This window comes from Halichoeres trimaculatus, unplaced genomic scaffold (genome assembly GCF_033239565.1).
Source record: "Halichoeres trimaculatus isolate MK-OKI-2021-1 unplaced genomic scaffold, fHalTri1.1 fHalTri1_scaffold_3, whole genome shotgun sequence".
Classification (NCBI taxonomy): domain Eukaryota; kingdom Metazoa; phylum Chordata; class Actinopteri; order Labriformes; family Labridae; genus Halichoeres; species Halichoeres trimaculatus.
Window position 1 is genome coordinate 12,573,507 of NW_027437181.1, and position 16,461 is coordinate 12,589,967.

Consider the following 16,461-nt stretch of genomic DNA (forward strand, 5'->3'; position numbering starts at 1 on the left):
AGGGGGCTTAGGCTGAAGAGAGGTAGTCTGTTGTGGGTTTTGTTCGGTACGTTGGAGAAGCTCACTAAAAGTTATAAGAAAGACTCAGAATGTGTATGGACTGATTTATTCCTACACCTACACCCACGTCGCTTACACTATTATGATAACATCTTGTATCTAAACAATAAAAGTGCGTGATCGTAGCTCCATTAATCAAAATGTACCCAAAATGATCTGTATGATTGAAAACTAATGAGAAAGAGCATATGTAATGAGGCAATGTGGAAAGACTTTATGGGCCATAAAGGAATGTTTAAATGTGTTTAGTAAGGATGAAACAGTGTAAACAAGAAAAAGCAATATATCCATATGAGAAGTGATTAACAATGAGTATATATTTGGTAATTGAGGATTGATTCTTGATTATCCAAAAATGCATCTCTCAACGTAATGAACACATCACCAGTGTTTAAATGATCACATTTCACATATTCCATCCTTGTGCATGTGTGCATAGCACTTTAGTGCCCCCCCAAAATGGTCAAAGCTTGATTCCCCTGTCCACAACTTCCTGAAAAACTTTACTTCCAACACTGCTTTGAAGATGTTCACCTCAGAAACAGGACTTTGCTTCAGAGGCAAAACAGAGAGGCAAAAAGCTTTTCACTGTTCTGCTTAAGGCAAAGTCTGACTCTGCAACACTTCAGTCCTGTACATCTTTGTGTCATGGGCTGTCAGAAAACAGCAGAGGAATAAATCCTCTCCCCTGCTGTCAGTGTTCAAAGTAGAGCACTCAGAAAGTGAGAAAGACAACCCACTCTGGCATTATCTACCCACCCACACACACTCAAACAGATTGTAATACAACCACACTCGTCAGAAAATCACAAATCACTGTCGAGGATTTGTGATCTAATAGCTCCAAGAAACCAGCAACATGCTGGAGTTATTTCCCATAAGCGTCATATTTGACTTTTAAATGTATCATAAGTGAAAACTCATTTTAATCACCCTCTCTGCTCAGCACAGCTGCAGGTTCTTCATGGAGCCTGTTTTTGTAGTCCTTCCAGGCCTTGAAATATCATTTTTTTACACAAAGCAGGTAAGAGCAGAGAGCTGTAGTCTAGTTGTCCTTCTGGTTTTTGAGTGTTTTGTGACCGGTGGGTGGTGAAAACCTGTCTCCAACTGATTTTCTTGGTTCTTTTCTGTGATAAATGCTTTCTAAGTGGGCAGTCCATCAGCGGGAGAGGCTCTCAGGTCCTGCTGACTCACCTGACAGCCTCCGTGGATCACCCTCCTCGTCAAAGCCCACTCACAGCCGTCTAAAGTGGCCATGTTTCCACCGCCTTCCTTGTATGACTGTGTGGATTATGCAATTTGAGAGCACTTTGTCTCTGTGCTGCAGATAGCTTTCAGCATGATAGCTTTCAGCAGACAGAGTAGCTTTTCTTACTGGCAGAATAAGAAACCTGCGCATCCAAAAGAACTCATATTTAATTACAGAAATTTGTATCAGGATTTTGAGGGAAAAGGGAGGCTGGGATGACATTGCTGAGTTTTTCAGTTTTCATGTAGTAATTATAATCTCATTTAAAGGTTTCAATGCCGTGCTTCACTTATGGCATCATATTCTCTTGGTTTTCACTTAAGATATTCCAATAATATGAAAAGTCAGAGATATTTAGGTGTACTAAAACTTATCATATGTTCAATCTTTCTTGTTCTTCTTAGGTGTAACAAAAGCTGATCAACCAAGAAAAGTGTTGGGATGCAAATGTCAGTTCCTGAAGGAAAACGCAGTATAAAAGTGAAGGTTCAGTGACTTATAGTAACACTTTATGTTATCTGAACCAAAACCTGAGAAAACGTTTCCTTGTGCAGCTCCGACTACATTAATTTCTTGTTTTGGTGGATAAATTACATCTAAACTGGTTTATGCTCTGGTTTCAGGTCCCATCATTCCCCCAACATTTAGTATCATTCTGGTAAGAGAATGATGAGATGAAGATTTCATCATGTGCATTTAAACAAAGGACTTTGGTATCATGTTTTTGTTCTTTACAAACAACATATGTCCCCTTACATTTGTCACATATGGTAAGACATGAGGTAGTCTGGCTTTTAAGTTGAAATATAGACAACAAACAGAGATAACGTTTTTTTTAAAAATCCAACTCAGAGGTAGATCTTTAATCAATGCATACAGATAATAGTATGCAATGTAATTGCATGCCATACTTTGTCTTCCACAAAGATGCAATCATTGGCAAACCAAACAGCCAACCCTTAGTTCTATTTCAAAGATTAAAGGCCAAAAGGAGCAGACTCTTTTTTTTTCCATTACCTGTCTTCTTGATCCTTCATAATCTCTTTGATGTAAACAACTGACAGTTTTGTTTACCCTCTGGTTCAACTACTAGTCAGCTTAATAGCTGACTGTCTGGAGTATCTGGCACCATCTAGTGACATAAAAATGAATGACAATGGTAATGGCTTACAAAAAGACACTTAAGCACTCCTCAGCAGTATGTAGAGTTTAGCAGATGAATCAATCAGAGGTTTGGTTTAAAATTTTTAATTACTTTATATCAAAAAAAAAACAAAAAAAAAACACCCACACAAATTTTCTTCATTCATTTGACCAAGAAAATTCTGAATTTTCTGTGTTTTGGTCTTGCTTGTTTTATTTACATTTTGATGAAGTGCTAAGCAAGCATGAAGTCATAAATTACAATATGTACCACTGGCAAAGTTACGTAACACACATGGATCCTTAACACAATGTAAAAACAAAGCATTAAAGATACCTGCTTGAATAAATGATGACAGTGCACGATAAAAAATACACAAATTTTACACTTTCGGTAAATGCATCAGCAAAAGCTGACAAAGTAAATTGAAATGGCATTAACCAATATGTGGTTGCCGTCTCAGTCATTTCTCTTGTTGTCTCTTGAAATCCCACACTGGTGGTCTACTGATACCGCACAGACACATTAGTATTTTGATCATTTACAGATGATGTGAGAATTTATGTCTGAAAACTTTTTTTCTCCACACCTGAGCTGTGATTTACCACAACTCTGTTTCCACATTCCTGATTAGGTCGACACTAACACACACACACACGCACACACACTTTTACACACACACACACGCGCGCACACGCACACCCATTCTTTATTCCAAAGATTCATGAGGCACTACGTAAATCTCCAGCAGTCCAGTCCTCCCAGCAGTCTGAGGTCAGTCCAGTGTATCTACAGGTTAAATTTAGGTGTAGTAGATGATTTCTGGTATCTGCCCATCCTCCACTGAAGTACCATTGTTATTTCCAGGTGAACTAAAAAAGAAAAAGGTTGTCTTGGTCCCCGCTGTAGATTCCTGGGTGACTTTCTTCAATCCTTTTGTGCCATAATGGGAGTCTGGGCCCTGAAGTGTTAACGAAAAGGTCAATCCATCTGTTGTTCCACTATGAATGGACTCATTTGTGTGACTTACAAGGAAACACATCTAAAAGTGGATAGTTTAGACTGACCTTTAAGGTGGCACATGCAGTGTAGCTGACGTTGGGTAGGATTTCCACCGGCTCTTTGAACATCACTCTGAAAGTGCTTGCTGTGCCATCGCAGCTGAAGCCTGTGTCATTCTGCCCAAGTGTGATGCGTTTGTCGCTCTCTAAGATCTGCAGAACAGGATAATGTCTTTAATGAGCCAATAACAGCTTCAAGAGAGTACTTTGAGAATCTTTGAGCTTATAAAGCAGGTTCACTCTAAAGTATGGTTGGATATCAAACTTCAAATTGCTGCGCACATTTGACTCTTATCCTGAAAAACTGTGCTAATGAATAAGTCCTTGTGTAGTTTCTTAGTTCAAGATCTGGGATCTATCATTACTTGTTAATGGCAGAGCTTACCTGTATGTTGACCTGATAGTCGGTGGGTCCATGTATTGAACCATACAAGCCAAATCCCACTATGGATATTCTCTTGTTAACATTAAATCTACACAGGAAGAAAAAAAAAAAGAGACAAAGAATTAGATCAAATATGACGCCAATCAGCGGCTTTGATTTAGATTTGTAATGTTTGTGATCTCACCTGATCCTGTCGCTGGTACCACTGTACCCCCATCGACTCTCAACCTGCTGGAATCTATTAATACTGCACTCCTCCCCCCTGAGGCAGCAGCGGGGCCTGTCAATGTAGTCGACCCGTGGTTTGGGGTTTACTGTAAAGTGTAAAAAAAGATTTACCACCTCCCGATCGAACAATATTCCAGACTGGGCAGGCCCTGTGGCACAAGAAAGAATATCAAGCTGGTTTCTGTGGTTCCACTTGTATGGACACATGACGAATATTGTCAGTAATGGCTGAATATAGTCAGTATAGTGTTCTAAAGTGAGTACACTATTACAACATGGATTTTATTTATGGTATGCTTACCTGCAGCAAATTCCTCAACAGTCATAAGCGGGAAGCGGATGAGTGGGAGAGCTTTCCCCAGAACCTTCTGTTTGTTCTCCGAGGTTGGGGGAAGCTGTTGTCTGTAACACTCAGCTTCTGCCCATCGTACCACTGCCCCGAACAAACGGTTCTCCCTGATGCTGAGTGTATCTCTTTGTAGCACTGCACATAAGGTGTCTACCCAAATGAACACAGAAGAGCACAACTTTATAAAATCAGCCATCTGAAAAAGGTGTTTCAGAATGATGTTAGGTATTGAAGGTTACACACCGAGGTCAATGTCTGTAAAGCCCTCTGCGTTTATTGCATCTGCAGTACTTTTGTCAATGGTGTCCAAGCAGAGACTGGCAAGTTGAGGCTCATCAAATAACCTTGCCTGTAATGGAAAAAGAAACAACAAAATTAATTTAATCAGCACATTTTGGGTCATTTATGTTAATGCTCTGATGAAGCATGGCTGCATTTCAAAAATGGTGCATAAAAACAGTAAATGTATCTTCTCATTTTGAACTATTAATGTGCAAAATCAACCCAAGAAGTGTAAAGAGAAAAATACTTAATTCTAATGTAACATTGAAAGTTGAAATTTTAGCTAAATTATATATAAAAAAAAAAAAAAACATATACATAAGTAGTAGGAAAATAAGATATGCTAGATGGGTTTATTTTTTTCTCTGGGCTGCATATGATGTTTCATAGATAGCTCATCTTCTGCAGAATTTTTATTTTCATTTTGTTCAGAAAGCAGCTGCAAAAGCAACCTGACATTTCAGTCTGCAGTAAAATAAAAAAAGCTGATATAAAACAAACAGCAGCACAATCCTAAAATAGAACAGCTAATGTCAGGGAAACTCAACCAATGATGCCTTGATGATGGTCCAATGATGACACAGTGAAAAACAAACGGCTTTATCTTTCACTGTTAGGATACTCAGATTACAGCCAATGATAAGAGCTATTGTTATAATTTTTAATGTGCTTTAGAATAAAATCAAGCTGTAACTGAAACCATATATCCCTGCCTTGCTTTGAAATTTTTTTATGGTGGTGAATTGTTTTAAGGAGCTCACCTAAGATAGTATGAACGGGTTTTTTTTACATACTTTTTGGCTGCTGAGTTTTTTTTTTCTGAACTGAGAAATGGAAGCAAAAGCATTTTTTTTATTAATATATAGGTTTAATTTCTTTTGTGCCACTCAAAGCAAAAAGACAGTGGAATCTAAGAAGAATCGAAAACAACTTTTCCCTAAATAGGCTGTTCTGAAGAGTCACAAGGAATCCCTTTCAAATGTGATAATGAGGTGATAATAATTGTGGACATGATTCAACCTTTTGACATTCAGAATGGGGTAACACAGGTGCTGTTTGAGTGTAAAATTTTGACAATAACCTGAGTGAGGAGCATGAATGCGTTGTCGGCTCTGAGGTGCTTTGTGAGGAACTCCACACAGTGACCCTCCAGAGCAGGGACAGCATACTTCTTAGCCGTGTACAGAGTTGTCATCACAGTTTCCGGACCAATATGGACTTCATCAGAATAAAGAAACCTATACACAAAAAAACGTCTGTCAGTCTTAATACTTCAGGAAACTCTACGTTTATATGGCATATTTAAAAGTCATGTGATGAATGTATTGTTATCTTCTCCCGAGATTAAATAAATGAATAAATTATTTTTTAAATGGCTCATTTAATACAACAAAAACGTCCAAAACAAAAAGATATTACTTTTGGAAAACTGAAAATCAGACACAAGCTTTGTCACAAAAACAAAAAAATGTAAAACTCCCCAAATCACAGGTTGAATGTAGAGAATTAATGCCATTTGAGCATGACTTGGAAATGAGTGAATTATGAAAATAGTTGGGGATTAGTATTTTGTTTAAGAACCACTATTTCATAAATCAACCAATTGTTCTGTGGTGCCAAATTTCTGGCTGTTGCTTTTGAGTCTTTGTGTTTAATGTACTTATTACTACCGCCATGATGTCCTAATAAATAATTTTGACGACACGCCACAATGTACAAATATTACACCCATATATCAAAGAGGCTGGGTGTTGCAGGATGGCAACAATATCATTTGTATTTGGTTGTGGTTAGAGATCACCTTTCCTACCTTAGCAAGGCAAGGAAAGCAGCAGGCTCCACATCAGGCAGCTCTATTTCAGTCGAAGTTGTAGCCATGCCTCCGTTAAACATGGCATCAAACACAGCACTACCAGCGGCCAGCACAAATTTATGGGCCGGTATCCTCTGGGCCTGTCTGCCCTTCCCCACAATGAACCTAACGTCGCTGAGCAGCTCGTTGTTGAATAGGAAAGCGAAGCGCTCCTTCAGGGAGCTTTTCGTCGCCTGCCAGTTGTACATTGGCTCCCGGTGAAGGCCGAGGACGGGCGGGGATGCGGGCCGGGCAGGACCGGAGGCTGGCACGTTGGAGAGCCCAGCGGCGGCGGCTCCGGACTGAACAGAGTCGAAAGCTACCTCCTGACCGTCATGGTTTGATGCCAAGCCACCGCCGACACTCCCGCCGCTCCCAGTCGCCATAACGACACCCTACTATCTTTATGTTACTCTACGCGTGCTTGTGGGCCGTTATCGACACACCTGTAAGTACTAAACGTACCTTGACAGATTTCATTTATTTACGTGGTATCCATCGCAGCAGACGCCATCACTCTTTGATGTTTAGCTAGCTGCTTGCATGCAGCTTGCAAGCTTGCGTAGCTCCAGAATTGACGCATGCGCAGATGTTCTCCAAAACAAGTTTTTCTTTTTCCTCACTAACCTTTATTGATAGACTTAAGGGCCAGTGCACTCAGAATGGAAAGGAATTAAAATAATTGATGATTAATTTACAAGCAAGGCTAAAAACCCCAACAATTTTAATATGAACATATTTCCATTTAGTCAATAACTTTTGTTTTACGTTTTAAGACGCGATTGAATAAAGCAGAAAGTAGAAAGTGTATCCTCTTTATTTGGCATTGTCTCCATTAGTCAGTTTTTGCCTGTAGAAAAAAAAAAAAAAAAAAAAAAAAAATACAGAATAAAAAATGAAATAAAAAGGTGAATATAGTGAGATCGTAATAATTGTGTAATGAAAGAGAGTCCTAATGTATATGACTTTTTCAAACGCATCGGTTTCTTTTGCCTCACGGCAAGAAGGTTGCTGGTTCGATCCCAGGCAGGTTAGAGTGGTGTTTGAACCATGCAAGTGGTTCCTCTGCAGCAAGGTTGCTTTTGCGGTACTATATGGCCATTGGTGCAGTGCTTAATTCTAGGCCCCCACAGTCAGAAGGTTCGTAGTTCAATTCTGGGCAGGTGTTCCTTGGGTGATGTTGGTCCGCATGTCTCTCCAGCAATAGTGGGCTCCCTCTTTCTCACGCCTTCAGCTTCAGTATTTCAACACATTTGCGTAAGGAAATGCAACCTTTCTCGTTATGAATTAGCATTTAAATGTACGGTTTCATTATTATGACTTAGCGTCTTGATTATTTTTACTTCCCAAATTCAGTTTTCAACTTTTTTTTTTTAATCAACGGAAATAGGCTGCCATAATCATCCTTTAAATTTTGAAAAAGAGAGGAAAGGAATCACTGCCTACCACTATGTTTGGCAAGCCCACTAGATGTCAGAGTCCGCATTTACACTTAGCAATCCTCCAGAGAGTGTATGACAGAAGATCACATAGGTAAGCCACAATAGAGGAGGAGAAAAAGAGCGACACAAGCCAGATGAACAAGACAGAGCATGCATATGACCACGGAAGTGCAAGTTTATACCGTAGTAAGATTGTTAGATACCAGGTGACTTTTCTTTGCGATCATTCTACTACCACAAACAACTTTAGCCTGAGAGTTTTTTGTGGCTGAAATTTTTTGACTTCTCTTCCTCCTCAGAAAGGATAAATCGCTCCAGTCTTGTCCACAATGAGCGCGTCTACAGGGACAGGGGTGTTTGTGCTCTCCTTGATGTCCATCCCCACATGCTATTTATTCAATTCCCTCATTTACAACGACAGGTGAGTCCAAAAATTACTAGCTTATTATGCTTTGAAATTGTCTATCATATTCTTGGAAAGAGACGTCTGTTTTTTTCAACCTATATTTAGAGCTGAAGCTTTCTTCTTCGCTGGCTGTACAACAGTTGTCATCCTAGCCCTTTCGGCCTATTTCATACTCAAGAGGAAGGCTCCAGCAGACCCTCTTTTCTATGGTATGACATGCAAGTGTCTTCCTTACCCTTTTAACCCCAAGTCGTGAGTGGGAAATCACAGAAATCTTACCTCTAGAATAAAATAACATCTGAATATTTATAGTCGTAATGTTGTGTCTTTTAGAGAAAATTGGTTTGATTAAGAGTTCCATGGGTGCAAAGGATATTATAAACATTTTGGTGGTTTATTGTTGAGTGAGCTTTAAGGGTTTTTTTCTAATAAAGACAATTGACCCTTTTATCTGTGCAGTGTATGCAGTGCATTCAATCCTGAGTGTGATGAATCTGATCATTGGGCTGGAGCAGGACAACATTATTGATGGATTTGTGACATTTTACCTCAAAGAGGCAAGTGTTCTGTTATGATGACTATTTTTTTCTAAGCTGTCTACACATTATTTTTGACAAATCTTTCCTGTTCCAGGCAGATCCACACATTAACACAGCACATGGGCACATGATCTCGTACTGGGATGGATGTGTGCACTATCTCATGTATCTTCTTATGATTGCTGCAATTACATGGGGGTAAGATGGGGTTGTTCATGATGCTAATAATCTATGAATCTGCCAGTCAGTCAGTCATTAGCCTGGTGGCCTCATGTGTTCACTTGGCTTTGACAATAGCAGTGTTGTATGTTTTTTCACAGGGATAGTTACAGAGCCATAGGACTCTACTGGGTGGGATCTTTTCTCATGCGTGTCATAGTCTACATTCTTGGAAATGCTGTGGGTAAGTACACTAAAAATAATGAGGTACTTTTAGAAAGCTTGTTTGGGGTAGCCTGTGAAACCCCTTCACATAGCTTTCCCAAACTTTCCAGATTTTTGTAAACCAGAATTATGTACAATTGGCCTGCTGTAAACATTGTGATCCATGGGATTCTTTTCCATATTTTCTCCCTTGTAAAAAGTTTTGTTGCTCTGTTTCCTTCCCCAGGAAAATATGGGACCCACATTGGTCCTCTCTTCTTCCTCCACGTGATGTATATCTCAGTGTCCATTTGGGCCTGCTTTCGTGTCTTCAGCCAGCCCCCGGTGAGGGACATTAAGCTGACTGTAAGTCAGGATCAATAATCAGAGTTAGTATAACAGCTAAGACTGTGAAGATTTTGTCTTTCTGTTGACTGTTACATTTGAGGAAATGTCAAATGTAGACTCTTTCAAAACAGTGAATCACACTATGTGAAGAAATTATAGCATGCAACAGGTGAACACACAACCCCAAAAAGTTTGCTCATCAGCATGAATTGAAAGAGCTGCACCTTATTCCTGAAGTTCAGTCTTTGAGTTGTTACAGGCAATAATTATCAAATTCTCAATACTTTCAAGGAAACTGGTTTTAAAGATGAACCTAGCCAGTTGAGTGTTGTGTCAATAGAAGCTATATAGAATATAATCAAGATCAACAAAGTTCAACCACAGGCCACACATGTGAAACTAACATGTTTGTGATATAGAGGTGTTTGGGCATTAAGATGCTGTTTTCTCAGAATATTCAGGGGGATGAGAGAAGAAGTTTGCTCAGTAGACCTCTGGACTTACTGTTCATCATCTACCTCATTCCTGCGTTTGCTTTCTGTGTCTTCAGAGGCCTGGTAAGAAACCCAGAGTCAATCAATCAGTGGTAGACTCATGTCCTTCTGTCAAGTCCTTCCTTACTTCTCACTATTTTTGTCACAGATTGTTCTGGACTGTTCTAGCATATGGTGTCAAGAGTACACACAACAGTATGAGCCTTACCTGAGAGACCCTTCAGCCTACCCTAAATTACAGGTAACTCAAAGTTAAACAGTATTTTCATCTTGACTATGTCATTTCACACATGTCTTAGGCAGTAAATTACATGTGTGTTTTTTAGATGCTGGTGAGCATGTTGTACTCTGGACCATACTTCATAATTACTCTGTATGGACTGATGGTCCCAGGGTGTGAATGGATGCCAGATCTGACTTTGGTGCACTCTGGAGCATTGGCACAGGTAAATCTTTGCATTTTTCCATGCTTTTCATTTCAGACCAATAAAGACATCAAAAGCTTTTCCTTTAACGAAACCTGTACAAAAATCACACCTTGGCAGCACAAAGCAGCCATTGTGCTTGAGTTGCATGCCGACATATCACTCATCAGTGAAACAAGGGCAGGAGCTGACTTCAGACTGAGAGGAATGGTGGTATTGGTGGTATTGGTGGTATTCACTTGAACGTCAGCTGTTCTGCCAAGCTATAAATAGGCAAGTTGATGCTCCAAAAGCCATAGTTGCTATGAGACATGTGTGTGTGTCCCCGTACGTGTGTGCCTGTGTGTTCTAGCAAATAGTAGTTGAAAACAAGCAGCAGCACTGTGGACGGCTCCTCCCTTAATCAATGTTTCTTCCTTTATTTGAGGGACACTTTTATGGGCATACCAAGAAATCTAATGTGAGTCTTCAATGATATGCATGTAAACTTTTGCCTCTCTTCGCAGGCACAGTTCTCTCATATTGGTGCATCTCTTCACACGCGAACACCGTTCTCCTACAGGGTGCCTGCTGACAGCCAGCTGGTCTTCTTGCTGGTCAATGTCCTGTATGCTTTGGTGCCCCAGGCCCTGTGCTACCGCTGCTGTACCAGACCTGCCTTTTTTTACAGGTCAATGCCGGACAAGAAAACGGAATAACAGAGTGCTGGGATGTTGAAAATGCTTGAAAAATAAAAAGCGCTCTAGCACTTACAAAGGACTGCTCTGTGTTTGCAGTTAGCAGATTTCAGTCTATGAGAGAAGCTGCCACCAGTCAATATTAAAACCAAATACTCCCGTCGGAGTTTGTGCCATCTTTCGAGCTCCAGAAATTGAACACATTGTGAAAAGGAGTAGAGATAATGAACAAGTGTTTGGCATCTGAAGGTCAGTCAGCTCATTTCTTAAAGGTGGACATAACCATAAGAAGGTTTAAAGCAAACAAGCACATAAAAGCACACTCTGAAATAGCAAAGAAAATGATGCTCTGTAAGACAGTCTGACGCCCAAATTACAAATTTTATTTACCTATATTTTGACAAGTTTTTGTTTTGCTGGCACTTGAGCTTCTGTCAAATATGTATGTGTGATTCAGAATAAAGAGTTTCAGCTATAAAATGCAGATTGCCTGATATTGTAAATACTACTACTGAAAATGGGTTGTTTATTAAAAAACAAACGAAAAACTGTTGTACAGAATTCCTGATTTCAAAGATAAAGTCACATCTGAAGAATATGGAAGTCGTTTCAAGTAAGCCGCATGAATATGTTTTACATTTTAAGTTCAAAATAGATGCGACATAAAACTGTTAAATCAGATGTATTTGATTACGGAAATTACAATTTGTTACACAAAAATTTACTTTTGTTTTGTTGTATTTAATGTCTTTGTAATTGTTTAGGAAAAAGTTGGCAAAACGACAATCAATAAATAAAGAAGGAATAAAATAAAATAGTATGAACCGGAAGCGTTGTGTAATCGCCCCGCCTTTTCCGGTGCAACTACCAAACAACTCCGCATGAAGCTAGCTCACATTTACAACGGATGGAAATTATTTAGTATTAGCAGTTCACTAATGCACACAATGCGCTTCGGATACAACTCCTTTAGTAACTCGATTTAGAGATATAAATATATATACATTTGTACTAAATGCAGAGGAAGATAATTTCCTACGGCTTTTTTTTCTGCTGGGGTGCTTACGCTCCTCTAGCTTCTGTTCCTTATTAGCTATGATGGCAGCATCAACACCTCTGATTTCTGCTCCTGTTTTGAGGTTTGTGTCTTGAGTTATTGGGTAGAATTGGCAGGTTATGACATTGTGAACTCACAATAACACACTGGAAACAAAGTGCTGAGTTTATAGTGCTCGCATTGTGTTGTTGAGGGTCAAAGGATGACTTAAGAAAGTAGCACTTTTTCTTTTTTAATTTCGTCTTTTTGATAACTTCTTAAACCACACTTTTATTGTCTGCACTCTCACGAAGAACAGTCACCAAACACTGTATTCTCTGAGGAATTTGGTTGTGTCTGATACCATCTCATTATTTTAGCCAGAGGCAACGCAAGGCTGCCCAGAGGAAAGAAAGAAGGAAACGGAAACGCCAAGCACTCGCCCAAGCCAGAGAATGTGGTAAAGTACCTACTGTCATATTAAAGTATGGCGTTCTCACTTTTGATTAGGGTTTTTTTTCCCACACACTTCAACAACCACATTTTCTTTTTAAAGGTTTAAACAATGAAGCTGGCAATGGACCTGGGGAGGAACAGGACCTAAATGAAGAAGATGAAGAGAAGAATGAAATTGCAGAGAAGGAAAGGTAGTATCCTTTATTATTCATCTGTCCTGCAGAAATCTTGATTTTATAAAAAATAAATAATTTTATTTTTGTTTGTTTTATGTCTGATGTGTTTTCTAAGACTACAGCTTCATGAAGAATGGTTGGAAAGGGAGAGGATTGCCCAGGAGGAATTCAGGCTGAGGTGGGAGAGGGAAGAAGCTGCACGGAAGAGAAAAGAAGAGGAAGAAGTAAGTCAAAAGAACAATCCAGAGAGCACTACCATCACAAGGCTGGCTGGCTTTTTGCATAATTAGAGTAGTAGGCACACCTCAGCTGAAGAGTTTGACCAACAGAATTCTTAATATCCTCTTCTTTATGTCTCTTGTTCTCACAGCGAATGATAAAAGAAGAATGGGAGGCCCAGCAGAAAAGAGAACAAGAAGAAAGAGAACAGAAACAAAGGGAGAGGCGAGGAAGAGAGGTGAAACGTGCACCAGGAAGATAAAAACAGAAAGAAATATATCCTCTTTCATTTGATATTTAAGATTCATATATGATTAATATAAAACGGGAGATTCAGATAATTATACTGATAAAGGCTCCTCTCTAGCTGAGTGTTCTCTGAATGTTTTCTAACGTCACGTGAAAAATTCCTTGACTGAGTGGCACAAACAACCAACCAACTCCTTAACTAAGATGCACACAAAGTGAAAAACCTCTCAACTGTCACAGCAAGGATGTATCTTTTGAATAATGTGGAAGCAATCTGTGAACTTTTTTCTCTGAAAGTGTGGATATTTTATGAAGCATCAGTGTTTGTCAATGTGGTCTTAACACACAGTAACAGATATGCTGCTGTATGTTGACCTCAACTTCTTTTCACCAGCCATGTCTTTACACCATTTGTAGGAGGCTGTTCAGAAAATGTTGGATGAAGCTGAAAATCAGGTAAAAATTTCCCCAAAATGTCAGTATTTTATGTAGCCTACTGTTTGAATCTATAGTTGTCATTTTGTTTTATTGACAGGTTTATTGTAGAAGCATTAGTTTAACTTTCTTAATTTCACAGGAAACCCGTTTAATGAATTTTGTATTCAATTGTCAATGAAGTGTCTTAATTGAGCAGAGATACATTTCAGTGACAGTCACTCAATGTTTGATTTTAGTTAAACCTGGTGTATTTCCAGTTAAAAATACTCATTTTTTTGTTTTGAAACAGTTGCATTTCCTGAGCAGTACTTATTTGACACACCCCACCATCTAACAAAAGGCATTTCTTTTATTTTTATTTGACATGAAAAATCACTACCAGTGTTTGACTTTCTTTTAGTTACCCATACAGCTGTGTAACCTATTGATGAATTGAATCCTGTCTACACTAATTAAGGCAACGCATCATTTGATGTTAAAGTCAAACTATTCATTATTCACATCAATATTTGCTCATATTTTAAAATTCTAGTTAGAAAACGGAGGACCATGGATGAATCCGGAGGCTCCTGTGACAGTAAGCTCTGAGAACTTTGGCACAGAGCGCGACGTAGCCAACTGTCCTTTCTTCCTCAAAACTGGAGCCTGTCGTTTTGGAGACAGGTACTACTTTTTTCTCTTGACCTAACTTAATATTTTTGTGGCTACTGAGGAGATAGATGACTGCATTGTATCTCTTTCTTTTTTGTCCATGGGAGACCAGGTGTTCTCGGAAGCATACTTATCCAACATCGAGTCCAACTCTGATGATTCGCGGCATGTTCAGAACTTTTGGCATGGAAGAGTCTCGTCGTGATGACTATGACACTGATGCCTGGTTGGAACACAGCGAGGAAGAGCTGCAAGAGTCTTTTCTTGAGTTCTACCATGATGTCCTTCCAGAGTTAAAGAATATCGGAAAGGTGTTGCAATTTAAGGTATGATGAGATCAGAACTGTCAGAGCACTGACATTCACTTGGGTATAAAAATGATGGCCAGTTTTCTTGGCTTTTTTATTTTTCAGAATCAGATGCCCAATAGAAATAACTCACTTTTATTGCTAGCAGAATACTGCTCAATTTTGTGTTTTTTTTTTTGTTTGTTTTGTTTTGTTTTGTTTTGTTTTGTTTTAGGTCAGCTGCAACTATGAACCACACCTGAGGGGAAATGTTTATGTTCAGTTTGACACGTAAGTATCATCTCTACCTTTCCTAAATCCATGAAGTGCAGCTTTTTTGTTATTGTGGCTAAACTTTTTGTTCTCTCATCTCTGTGTTGCCTGTTAAGAGAGGGGCAATGTAAAGAAGCTTTGATCAAGTTTAATGGGAGGTGGTATGCAGGCCGGCAGCTTCATTGTGAGATTTGTCCTGTGACACGGTGGAAGAATGCTATTTGTGGTGAGTGTCCACTCACTGTTGTTTGAGAGCTGCAGCTGAATAAAAAAAGGTTTTACATGAGAACTCTATATTGTTTGTATTCACATGCTGATTTGCCTTTTTTATTTGCGTCAGGATTGTTTGACAGACAGAAGTGCCCAAAAGGAAAACACTGTAACTTCTTACATGTATTCCGAAACCCTGGCAAGGAATTCTGGGAGGCCGACAGGGACCTGCATTTGTCTCCAGACCGCAGCGTAAGAGGGAGCCGCAGGGACGGGTGGCAATCAGAGCGATCGTGGAGGCAACATCCCAACAGCAGAAGCCCATCAAGATCGGAGAGATCCCAAAGCAGACGAGACAGCACCAGGCGAAGAAGCAGGAGCAGAGAGAGAAGCCGAGAGAGAAGGACCAGGGAGGACAAATGGTTGTCCAGATCCAGGCACAGCGAGAGAAGAAATGATTGGAGCCGGGACAGAAGCAGAGAGAGAACGAGGAGTAGAAGCAGAGACAGGCACAGGGGCAGAGAAAAAGACGGGGATAACAAGAAGAGGAAAAGAAGCCATGAAAGAGACAGTAAGGAAAGAGATTCAGACGCTCAGAGAAAAACAAAGGAAAGGTCAAGAAGCTCAAGCACTGAGAGGGAAAGAACAAAGCCGAGTAGAGATAGGAGCCCCAAGAAACACAATAAAGATAAAGAAATCAGCAAAGATGATCCAATCACAAGCCGCAGCCGCCACAAAAAGTCCAAAAAGAGCAAAAAAAAGAGTAAGAAAAAAAGCAAAAAGAAGAATCATGTGCCTGAAGGGACAAGTTCGTCTGGAGAGTCAGAAAAAGAGACAGAGACAGAGGGGGGTGCAGTGAATCCAAGTCAGGAGGCAAATGATACAGAGCTGTCTCTTAAAACAAAAGACCAGGATGAAAAAAGTTCTCATGTGGACAGTGAGAAAAAGATCCGTCCGGAAGGTGAGGAGCTTGACACAGAACCACAAAGTGGACCCGCAGGAGAGCAGTTAATTTGACTCTCCCCATCATAACTATGAGAAGAGAGAAACAGGCATAGTCAAGGAAATTTGGCTCTGTACATATGTTCATATTGTACTTCTTGAAATCATTTTTGTTGCTTCAAAAATGAAACACTGGAAAGACATTTAGGTTTTGTTGCTC

General features: G+C 39.6%; 3 protein-coding genes across 7 annotated transcripts; 2 read left to right on the forward strand and 1 right to left on the reverse strand.

Annotated features, from left to right (window-relative positions):
- Nucleotides 1-2,541: 2,541 nt before the first annotated feature.
- On the reverse strand, nucleotides 2,542-7,207 carry LOC141788353 (BTB/POZ domain-containing protein 1-like). Of its 2 annotated transcripts, none has more exons than XM_074667284.1 (8): nucleotides 6,569-7,207; nucleotides 5,840-5,996; nucleotides 4,720-4,825; nucleotides 4,429-4,626; nucleotides 4,084-4,213; nucleotides 3,900-3,987; nucleotides 3,521-3,667; nucleotides 2,542-3,414 (listed from the first exon to the last, which is right to left on the reverse strand). In XM_074667284.1, the coding sequence occupies exons 1-8, from the start codon at nucleotides 6,994-6,996 to the stop codon at nucleotides 3,256-3,258; spliced, it is 1,413 nt and encodes a 470-aa protein (XP_074523385.1). In that variant the 5' UTR covers nucleotides 6,997-7,207; the 3' UTR covers nucleotides 2,542-3,255. The 2 variants fall into 2 exon arrangements, with proteins under 2 accessions (XP_074523385.1, XP_074523384.1); XM_074667283.1 differs by having other exon boundaries at nucleotides 4,084-4,276.
- A 921-nt stretch (nucleotides 7,208-8,128) lies between these two features.
- On the forward strand, nucleotides 8,129-11,812 carry LOC141787939 (transmembrane 6 superfamily member 1-like). Of its 4 annotated transcripts, none has more exons than XM_074666693.1 (11): nucleotides 8,129-8,258; nucleotides 8,352-8,473; nucleotides 8,564-8,667; nucleotides 8,918-9,019; nucleotides 9,096-9,195; nucleotides 9,318-9,400; nucleotides 9,608-9,726; nucleotides 10,170-10,265; nucleotides 10,351-10,443; nucleotides 10,529-10,648; nucleotides 11,134-11,812. In XM_074666693.1, exons 2-11 carry the CDS (start codon nucleotides 8,382-8,384, stop codon nucleotides 11,323-11,325), a joined length of 1,101 nt encoding a protein of 366 aa, XP_074522794.1. In that variant the 5' UTR covers nucleotides 8,129-8,258; nucleotides 8,352-8,381; the 3' UTR covers nucleotides 11,326-11,812. The 4 variants fall into 4 exon arrangements, with proteins under 4 accessions (XP_074522794.1, XP_074522795.1, XP_074522792.1 ...); XM_074666694.1 differs by having other exon boundaries at nucleotides 9,608-9,705; nucleotides 10,161-10,265; XM_074666691.1 differs by having other exon boundaries at nucleotides 10,161-10,265; nucleotides 11,134-11,811.
- Nucleotides 11,813-12,147: 335 nt separating this feature from the next.
- zrsr2 (zinc finger (CCCH type), RNA-binding motif and serine/arginine rich 2) lies at nucleotides 12,148-16,453 on the forward strand. The gene is made up of 11 exons (XM_074667136.1): nucleotides 12,148-12,443; nucleotides 12,721-12,800; nucleotides 12,897-12,987; nucleotides 13,088-13,196; nucleotides 13,343-13,429; nucleotides 13,858-13,896; nucleotides 14,411-14,541; nucleotides 14,642-14,855; nucleotides 15,052-15,107; nucleotides 15,206-15,315; nucleotides 15,430-16,453. The coding sequence occupies exons 1-11, from the start codon at nucleotides 12,400-12,402 to the stop codon at nucleotides 16,314-16,316; spliced, it is 1,848 nt and encodes a 615-aa protein (XP_074523237.1). The 5' UTR covers nucleotides 12,148-12,399; the 3' UTR covers nucleotides 16,317-16,453.
- The last annotated feature ends 8 nt before the right edge of the window (nucleotides 16,454-16,461 follow it).

What these genes read in the sequence shown, in the direction of transcription:
- LOC141788353 (XM_074667283.1), bottom strand. Translation starts at nt 6,996, where the DNA reads ATGGCGACTGGGAGCGGCGGGAGTGTCGGCGGTGGCTTGGCATCAAAC. An exon ending in GGTACCAGCGACAGGATCAG is followed by an intron (nt 3,988 to 4,083) that starts GTGAGATCACAA and finishes CTTCCTGTGTAG; the next exon opens with ATTTAATGTTAACAAGAGAA. An exon ending in ACTATCAGGTCAACATACAG is followed by an intron (nt 3,668 to 3,899) that starts GTAAGCTCTGCC and finishes CCTGTTCTGCAG; the next exon opens with ATCTTAGAGAGCGACAAACG.
- LOC141787939 (XM_074666691.1), top strand. Translation starts at nt 8,382, where the DNA reads ATGAGCGCGTCTACAGGGACAGGGGTGTTTGTGCTCTCCTTGATGTCC. An exon ending in AGCAGACCCTCTTTTCTATG is followed by an intron (nt 8,668 to 8,917) that starts GTATGACATGCA and finishes TTATCTGTGCAG; the next exon opens with TGTATGCAGTGCATTCAATC. An exon ending in CATTCTTGGAAATGCTGTGG is followed by an intron (nt 9,401 to 9,607) that starts GTAAGTACACTA and finishes TTCCTTCCCCAG; the next exon opens with GAAAATATGGGACCCACATT.
- zrsr2 (XM_074667136.1), top strand. Translation starts at nt 12,400, where the DNA reads ATGATGGCAGCATCAACACCTCTGATTTCTGCTCCTGTTTTGAG. An exon ending in CGCCCAAGCCAGAGAATGTG is followed by an intron (nt 12,801 to 12,896) that starts GTAAAGTACCTA and finishes TTCTTTTTAAAG; the next exon opens with GTTTAAACAATGAAGCTGGC. An exon ending in GCCTGTCGTTTTGGAGACAG is followed by an intron (nt 14,542 to 14,641) that starts GTACTACTTTTT and finishes ATGGGAGACCAG; the next exon opens with GTGTTCTCGGAAGCATACTT.